Genomic DNA, 9841 nt, shown 5'->3' on the forward strand with positions numbered 1-9841 from the left:
TCAGAAAACACACACAAATTTGATTAGAACCAGAAGAGGAGTTGGCAGATTTGGCTGCAGATGATTTATGATGCTAACACTTTCAGAGACAGGTTAAGACAGGTGGGTGTGCTGCAACAGACTGTCTGTCTTTGAGGTGTCACAATAAGGAGTTTGCATTTGATTTACCACTCCATAATCATGTTTTTCATTTACACAATGGGTGTTCCACTACAGCTCAACATGCAATAATGAAAGACAGTGACAGCTTACGCTGCTCCTTTTAAAGGTAGGCTATGCAAAGACATTTGACTGTATCTGCATCTCTGCAACTTGTTGATCAGGAACTAGACACATGTACTGGAAATGGATGAACCTGGATGGATGGGATGAAACTGGCCACACATTTCTGATTAAATGCTTCTTCAATACATAATTACCCCATAATAATAATAACATAACATTAATAACCCAGCCTTTTTGTCCTTGGTGACACTTGAACTGCCAAATGATTCATTTAGATTACATTTGACTAAATGTAAGCATCAATTATATGCAAGAACTATACTATTCCCAGAAAAAATAGTGGACATTTATAACAAGCTTAACCTTTCAGTGACACTGCATTAAAGAGGAAATTGCATTTGCTCAGAATAAAATGGCTAGCATCTAAATCTGAAAATGGACAAAACATGTTTAAAGCCCTTTCAAACCTATTAAACAAAAGTCCTGGATTGACTGGATTGAGGTTTGTCATAACTACACTTTCTGAACCTAAAACATTATTTTTCTTACTTTATTATTTGGAAAAGCAGTGTGTCAAACTGTGTAGTAGCTTTGGTGACACATAGCAAATGAGAAAAACATAAAGTGGTTAAAAACACATACACATTTGCACACATCATATTCATCTTGGTATATCAAAGGGATTCATTGATGTCACTGAACACAGGGAGTCTGAGACTGGAGAGGGGGAGATGTTGGTAATTCATCCCTCAAAGGGCGCAGAGATACTCCTGATGGGTCTCACACCAGGAGCCAGAGATGGCTATAAACAGAATTTGTAATGTCAGGCAGAAGGGTGGGTAAGTGGCATTTAAGGAACCGATCCAATCCAGGACTGACACAATTAACACAGTTGTGCTGTGATTTATGTTAAAAGAATGGAGAATGTGTTCTGTAGTATAACAAGTGATTTATTAGTTACATGCTGGATTATATATCAGTGTACATAATGGCTTGTCAAGTGGAACAGAATCAGAAACATGTTACGGCAATACAATTTCCACTGTCTCTACCCTGCTCTGGTCTGTGTTCAGTAATTACACCTGACTCTGACAGCGTAATAGCAACATAATCGCTAAGGCACACGGTTGAAAATGCCAATATTTTAAAACCCACAAATCTTTCAAAACAAAATTAATATTTTTTGCTGGATTTAATATGATTTTCCCAGATTTGGGCAATGAGTTCTTCATCAAAATAAATTGCTGCAGACAGGCGCTCTCAACCAGCACTGGCATTTCTGTGGTTGGTAGCAATCTGCTCATAACTGAAGAGTGCCACTAAATTTGATGTAGATTTGTTTGCCTTTGAAGAAAAAATCCTTTAAAAACTATAAACCTACCATATTTTCCGGACTATAAGGCGCACTTAAAATCCTTTAATTTTTTCAAAAATCGACAGTGAGCCTTATAAGCCAAACCACACAGCGCATCACACACGATGGCACACAACTGAAGCACACTGGGAGCCAACAATGATGTTTAACTCAACGTTATCACAATTAGAAGATGCTCAACAACAATTATTACAGTATGGTTGTGTAACCCAAATCCGTGCAACGTCGCGTCGTGCCTCACAACACCCGGAGACCCTGCATTGTGTTTTTGAATTGTCGATGTATGGTGCGATGCAGAAAGACGACTCGACGACTGTCGATTTTTTTGTGGTCAAGACCTCTTTATTTCTCCTTTTTTATCGATGCAGGAAAAACAAACACTCTCTCTGCAAAACAACATCCGCACTTCCGCACGGAACAGCATCAAAACAACAATACAGTGACCATCCAGAACAAAAATAGTGTCCTCCAGTGTCCAACTTAGGTCACTACCTTTTTCCACAAATCTCCGTCCCTATTGATCTGCGACTCCATGCGCGCCCATCTCACCGAAAACTAAAGTGAACCAAACTAATCCGGGGCTTGCCATGCGGGTGGATTAACCACATAATTCCAACCGCTAAATATTGGTGTTAACAGGGCGTTCAAAGTTAAATTGCGAGGTGCGAGGGAGCATTGGATGACAGAAAGCGAACACACATTCACCATGACAGGGAGGCAAGGTATCAGTCTCAAATGTTTCACGAAGGCTGGAATCATCACTAAACAGCTAAATAACAGCCACGTGAGGGATCCGGGAATGCTTGATTGACTGATCTGACTCAGTTACCATTTGCTGCTAGCTTGCTAAAGACTATAAGCTTAATACTGTCAAGCTGTAAGGAGGGATGGTGCAGCCTATTGTAGCTAATCACAACGCTGAGTTTAGGTGTATCTGTAGTTCAGTTTATTGCTCTCTCACAAATACAAGCACTGAGTTTGTTTAACTGCATTTGATCGACAAGGAGATTAGTGATTACAACATGCCCGATTAACACATGCAAAAAAACCACGTGAGGGATCCGGGCATGCTTGATTGACTGTTTTGTTTCGCTTAATGCGCCTTATAATTCTGTGCCTTATGTATGAAAATATTTCCGTTCATTGATATTGCACCTTATAATCCGGTGTGCCTTATGGTCCGAAAAATACGGTAGTCAAAAAAATGTTAGCTGTGTTGACACAGCGCTTGGTCGAAAAAATATTTGCGCTCTGACATCCAGCAACACCCAGCATTGTCAGCATGTGTAGCTCTGCACACTATTCCCTCTGTTGCAAGAACGAACACACACACGCAGGCACACCCAATCCATCCACCCATTTTCATCCGTTACCAGGCCACGGGGGCAGCAGTCGACACCCAGATCACATTGCACCGTACCAACCTCCCTAACCTTCCTGCGGGTTGTGAGTCCACTGTAAGGTACCAACCACCCTAACCAAGATTTGAACTTGCCCAGGAGGTGAACCCTGGGGTTCCACACCAATGAGAGAGACATTGCCTCTTGGCCAAAGCGCCACAGCCGTACCCGCACACCCAACTAACCCTCAACACACCCGGACGTGCAGCACGCATGGATGCATGTGTGCACACACAGAGCAGGACAATGTCTGTGTTGACTTTTGTTGTCTGCACATTTTTAAGCACCAATAGCAGCAGAAGGAGAAGAGGTGGGTGGCAGGCATGCAGTCATAGCCACTGACATGTTCAGACCTATACAAGCTCTCCATTCATATTTCAATCTCAAACCATATTCTGTTCAACTGTCATGCTCTAGAGCAGTGATTCCCAACCACTGTGCACACTAGTGTGCCGTGAGAGATCATTGGGTTTGCTGTGGAAAATTATGGATAATTTTTCTTTGCTCGTCAAAGCATGAAAGGCAGAAGCATTTAATGCTCTCCTGCTAGGTGGCAGCAGATTGCTATGAAAACTAAAAAAAAAAGATAATCAGAGCTGTTAAAGAAGATCTTTGTGAGTGTCTTTCTTCAATTCCTGCCAGTATATCAGCGTTGTCTTCAACTAAACAGATTTAAGTCAAATATAAGTTCATTTAAACCAGAAGATTATTATGTTTCATTCATATACTTTTTGTGAGATTTTTGTTTGGTGGTGTGCCGTGGGGTTTTCCCTGACGATATATATTGAGGCGTGGCTCAAAAAAGGTTGGGAAACACTGCTCTAGAGTTCTTGTATTTCACTGTGTGTGTGTGTGTGTGTGTATGTGTGTGAAGACATATTTGCGCACTCAGTTTCCTTCTCGCTTACTTGCCATTTCTCACACACGAGAGGCATTTACCAGCAGGTTATCTCAACCAGCCAATAAAGATGACAGGTGGTGGTGTCAAACTGGACATTTGTCCACATATTAAATCTGGCACCAGTCTGTCACTACAGGAACAATGTGACTTTAATCACATCAATGAATGGTCAAACAATGAGCTGGATTTGTAGTAAGGGGGGGTTTAAAAAAATAACTCTTTGGCTCGACACAACCACGGCAGACAAAAGTCTGGTGGAACATCTCTGCAAACATAAAACCTCCTTCTTAGCTCGCAGTGGATTGCAACGGAATGTCAGCTTTAAAGGCAGGCTTTAAATCAGTTATGCTCGGCCTCTGGGGGACCTCTTCGCTGATCCCACATAAGCCTGTCTCTCATTGCTCATAGGGTTACCACACACAAATTTTTAAAAAGTTCAGGCCTCAAATCCTTCATCATGTAGCACATTGTAGGGTGAAATAACCACACCATGACTCTTGTGCAAAATCTTGCATCTATTATTTAACAGTGCGCTCGTTTAAGTCCTGGCACGTGGACTGCTTTATACTGATTCACATAGTTTTCTTTTTTATTATAGCTCTAGCTTTACAGAAAAATAAAAGGATGTCAGAGGAGAAGGGGGGAGGGCTTGTAAGAAGATACATGAAGTGTGACAATAATCTGCAGGCACACACTGTTTAACCTCTGGTCACAAAAAGTAGAGCGATAATCCTGTTGCTCCAGCTTTGCTTCTTATCCCTGAAATATGATTTAAGACTTTTTGAATTGTCTGGTCATTGTAAAAGAATGTAGCCCAGTGTAAAGCCAAACCTTAACCCTTGTGCGGTCCTTCGCATTTTTGTACACACCGTTTGTCCTTGCAATGATTTTCATCTTGTCTCAGAATATGAATATTAATTAATATGAGGAAAAGTTGGCACAAGTCATGCAGTACAGGAACATGCGCACGCAGACATACTTGCACACGCACACACAGACACAAAGACATATTGGGTCTAGGTGACCCCCCGGGACTTTACAAGGATTAATATAAACTGGCGTGTTGAAATTACTTGGAGTATTTAAGATCTCCAAGTGCTACCTCACCCTCAACCGAATAAGCTGAGTCATTAATGTCTTTATTGATTCACCAGTCACACAGGGGTTTCAACTGGGGGTCCAGGGTACTGCAGGGGGTTTGAAAAATGCAGGTTGATAGCAACGGAAACATTCATATTTAAATTTTGCCAAAGTGGGGGAAAGTAGCACAACAACAACGTCACTTATTGACTTCCTGCCTCTTTGTGTCATGGCACATTCTAAACAGATGGTTTAGAATGTGGTATGTGAATGTACAAACCAGAGTAACATCATAAACCTCAAAAATAAGGCTTCTGTCCCGTTAGGACCCGGTTTGAGCCTAATGTGTACCACTGATCCTGAACAATCAGCAACTTAGCCAATGCTAATTTTAAATATGTCAGCACCCAAAATGGGACTATCCTTATCCACAGTGTTGTTGTTTATTGGTTTAATCAAATTAGGTACCTGTTTCCTTATCTAGTAAACGTTCACTGAGTCTGTGTATTTACAAGATAAACACATTTTTGCCAACACTGAACAGTTACTATGTACAACATGTGAACTGTTCAATTTGCTTACGCTGACTCAGTTACCATTTGCTGCTAGCTTGCTAAAGACTATAAGCTTAATACTGTCAAGCTGTAAGGAGGGATGGTGCAGCCTATTGTAGCTAATCACAACGCTGAGTTTAGGTGTATCTGTAGTTCAGTTTATTGCTCTCTCACAAATAGAAGCACTGAGTTTATTTAACTGCATTTGACCGACAAGGAGATTAGTGATTACGACATGCCCGATAAACACATGCAAAAAAAACTAAACTAAACATGCCATACAAATCTGTAAGTACCAACAGAAACATTCCTAGGACTCAAATAAACCTCACAGAAAGACTGAACACCGATGGGGTTTAGCTTCACTACTGATATTTCTATAACCAAAAAAAAACAAGCTACTATTTAGGCCATTATTGTCAAAAAATAAAAAACTGTAAAAAATATATAAGCCCATTGGCAGTGGTAATAAAACTGTCAACCGTTATATTTCACCAGTGAGGTAAAAACAATGAGGTAAAAACACAAATAGTCCATAATAAATGCAACTTCAACAGCTCATCTGGTTAATTAAGGGGTTGCGAGACACTGGAAAATATCCCCCTCGGAATAAGAAGAGCATTCAACCTCATCCACAGGTGTAAACCGACCAAACCCCTGCCTTCGAGCATAAGTAGGTGCGAAGACAAACTTCCCATCAATCAAACTCACTGCATTCACACGAAGCCTGTGTGGCTCGCACAGTGCACGAGCCATTGTTTGTCTGCTTGTTTTCTGCCACAGTGATGATGGACACAGTCAGCTCACCCTGCCCCATTGACCTTGTTCCCTTTTATTCGTAATATGGAGGATTAGGCCTCAGAGTTTTGAATCCTCTGCAATTATGTCTAACTTTGCCACAAAAAACAACAGCAGCCGTTAAAATTTTCAGCTCCCTTTTTTTGGGCAAACCCCGCAAGGAAGTGAGAGCCAAAACTATGCAAAACTGACAAAGACAAGAAACTCAAACAAACACAGTCTGTCACAGACGTAGTATAGTACCGAAACTTAACGAGCTTCTTCTAAACACTTATTGGTTTAACTTCATGTGTTGTGCCTTTACCATACAAATGCCTGCTAAACCTTTGTCAGTTTTTTTTAAATGGAAAAACTCTGTAGGCCGTTGTTGACACAGTGATATTCATCACCCAGTTTAAGCCGAGTGGCCATTTAGTTAATGAGCCCCAATGGAGACCTCCAATGAAGCCGCTCAGAATAACAATGGTCAAACTAACGCCTTTCTAATTGAATGGAAGATACAGGGAGGAGAAGGGAGTGGACACTAAAAAGATGATAGAGAAAGGGGTGTAGTTGGGGGAGGAGGACTTGTCCTTTCAGTCAGATGCCTGCCAGGCCTTAACGAAAGTACTTTTTTCAGGATGCAAGTTGGGAGGAGGGGGTTCACAGAACAGAGGGATTAACGAGCCCAAAGCAGTAGACAGGGATTATTTTAAGGAAGTTTGTACAATTGTCATGGCATTCACATTGTGAAGTTCTTTGCAGGGATGGCTAAACGGCTCATGGTGTTACACATTATTGTGTTTGTCATCATGGCTCCAGCTCCAATTTACAATATTTTTATTAATATTTGGTGACAATCACCAATAGCATGTTTTCTCATTATTTTTGCTTTTTGTTCTTTATTAATATAACAATGCTCAATCTGAGTGTTGCCTGTAAAGACATACTTAGTTTGTAGTGCGCTGTAAAATGCCACAACAAAACAGCATTTGTAGATATGAGATAATCCTCTTAAAATTGTTGCCAACTTACACGTCAGGTAGAAGGACTCTGACTGGTTATACTGACTGGTAGATAGGATTACAAAGAGCAGAGGTACAGACACTATTTTTCAAAGTGGAAGTTCCGGCTTTAATCAACAGTCACCAAATTAAATTATAATTGTGCGTTTGTACACATGCAGCCACTGTTTGACCTTACAATGACAATGGATTTGTATAAGCAGAAAGCAGCACAAATCATCCTGTTTATCACTACATACCAAAGTAACCAAAGTAAATGACTTGTATATGGTAGCTAGGATTTCTACAGCTGACCACAACCATGGATAAAAAAACTGATATGAATCATGCCTGGCTGCTAGTGTTAAAGTCTGAGACTGGCAGTCTGCATTAACCTCTGGATGCTAACTATCAGAAACACTGTAAGGAAATGCCTCTCCTGTATGTCAAAGACAGGTATTACTCAGTTGTTACTGTTGCTAACACTGACTTGTGTTCAGTTTTCTACTGGTATTGGCACAAGGCCCATGGGAGTCAACAAACCTTACCAACAACCACACATGTCGCAGCATTTCTTCACTGTTAGTGTGGAAGAAATGGAAGTAAAGTAAAACAGCAATGGTGGAGCATGCAATAAAGAAAGCTTTGTGTAACACACATGAATTAGGTGTGTAATTCAGTCAGTTGTACAGTGTGTCTGTGAGAAAAAAAAACTGCTAGTATCCTTTTCTGATGATTAATGTATGTGGACTTTCGTCTGAATGAGAAGTTGTCAGATGCAGGTTGGGTGGCACAGAGACATTTATATCCTCCAAAAAGAACAAAGAAGCAGTTAGTGCTCCTTAAAGAGTCCACCCAGAAGGAATATGGCGGTCTGTCAGTGCATAGAGAACTGTATTGCACTTCAACAAAGATTTTTTTCAAAGGGGGAAAATAGAGAGACAGAAAAGGGGACATGACAAAAGTGATACTTACAGTTCTGGTAGTGGGAGACAGCGAACCATTGGACAGGTAGGGGTTAGTGAGGTCTGGGATCATGAGAAATGGGTAGCCAGGATAGTGAGGACTCTTAAAAAAGCCACCATCTTGCTGCCTTCTCAATGCTGCAGGAATGTTTAAAAGTAGGGGTTAGCGAAAGGCACTGAAAGGCAACAGGACTACCAGCCGCAGCACACACGAATGCACCAGGGTGTGTTATTTCATCCTATGGATTCTACGCGTGTATTTACCTTCGCTGAAGTAGTCTCTGGTTTCCTCATAACTCTCTGAGTCAGCTCTGGTTTGGGGGTGCCTCTCTGCTTGCTGACGAGGGAAAATCAAGAGGGAAGAAACCATTGAAACTGTGTGACATAAATCAGATCCCAGTTTAAGCTTAGCCCAGTTAAGGAACACTGAAAACACCAAAAAGGAAACACTCTGCACTGGAAGGTTATGTTTGAGTGTCATGGTTGGTGAGCAATAAAGTTTAGGAACAATGAAAAGATCTGGACCTACTTTTGCAGAGGTAGTGGCCAGACTATGTTGATAGATATTATATAAAAATAGTTATTATGGTTTTGAGATAAAGACTGAAATTTTTTTTTACGTTTTCGGTGAATCACAGAAACAGCAACATGTGGTGCTGTAGTTTGTTTTGTTTTTTACCTCAGAATCTGACGAGCTGCTGTTGTTTTCCGACTCGTTCACTAAGGAGGACTTGACATCGTCCAGGTCCCTCTCTGCAGATACGTTCTCGGATATCTTCTCCTCCTGCTCCCCCTCGTCTTTAAAAGAGATCATCTCATCATTGGCCCCCAGGTCGTCCCCACCACCTCCGTTCAGCTGAGGCATTTTGACAACGGCACTGGACGCGTTTATGGGTAAAATAGGAAAACAGTGGAAGCAACAGTTGAGCACTAGACTAGATCAGATCAGATCAGCGTCTTAGTCCGAATGAGCCAATGTGGAGCAGCGAAGACCAACGCTACAAGGAACTGCTCATGTTCCAAAATCTTCCCTGCTCAGCCCCTCATCCCGTGCGCCATGGCCACTATGTCTGGCGATGACCACGACAGTTAATCCACAGTTTTCAAAAAATGGCCGGAGAGGAAATTAGAATGAAGTTCTGAAGTTTTCAGTGACAGGATGGGCAGAAAAGTTTCTCCTCTTCGTCCTTGTCTGCAGCTCGTGGAGAAGTTTGTGTCCCTTCCCTGAGGAATGAGGAGTCTCTCTCCTCCTGTTCCAACTGATCCACAACTCAAGTCCAAACGACGCACAGGTTTCTCAAGGAACGAACAAGCACATCCCACAAAAACTCTGCGTGAAAACAGAAAACCGGAAACTATAATGATAACAATAACAAAAAATAAAATAAACCGTCAAAGCTGCGGTCGTCTTTCTTCCCGGGGAGTTTAAAAGGGCACGGTTTAAACTCGAACTAAAGTCAAAGTACTGGAAAAAGCAAACCAAAAGTAATACAACTTTACGATAAAACTCCACCTGGTCGGTTTTTGTTTTTGTTGCGTGAGTGTGTTTTCAGCTGAACG

General features: G+C 41.4%; 1 protein-coding gene across 3 annotated transcripts in view; it reads right to left on the minus strand.

The window, feature by feature from the left end:
- LOC103397252 (transcription factor 7-like 1-A) overlaps nt 1-9835 on the minus strand; it is a 287021-nt gene extending 277186 nt beyond the window's left edge. For all 3 annotated transcript variants that reach the window (XM_008335468.3, XM_017042728.2, XM_025052726.1), the window contains exons 1-3: nt 8961-9835; nt 8546-8618; nt 8292-8419 (exon numbers count right to left, since the gene is read on the minus strand). In XM_008335468.3, the coding sequence (XP_008333690.2) occupies nt 8292-8419; nt 8546-8618; nt 8961-9146 (387 nt within the window). In that variant the 5' untranslated portion in view covers nt 9147-9835. The remainder of the gene's footprint in view (nt 1-8291; nt 8420-8545; nt 8619-8960) is intronic.
- Nucleotides 9836-9841: the final 6 nt, after the last annotated feature.

The sequence above is a fragment of the Cynoglossus semilaevis genome, chromosome W (genome assembly GCF_000523025.1).
Source record: "Cynoglossus semilaevis isolate Cse_v1.0 chromosome W, Cse_v1.0, whole genome shotgun sequence".
Taxonomy (NCBI): domain Eukaryota; kingdom Metazoa; phylum Chordata; class Actinopteri; order Pleuronectiformes; family Cynoglossidae; genus Cynoglossus; species Cynoglossus semilaevis.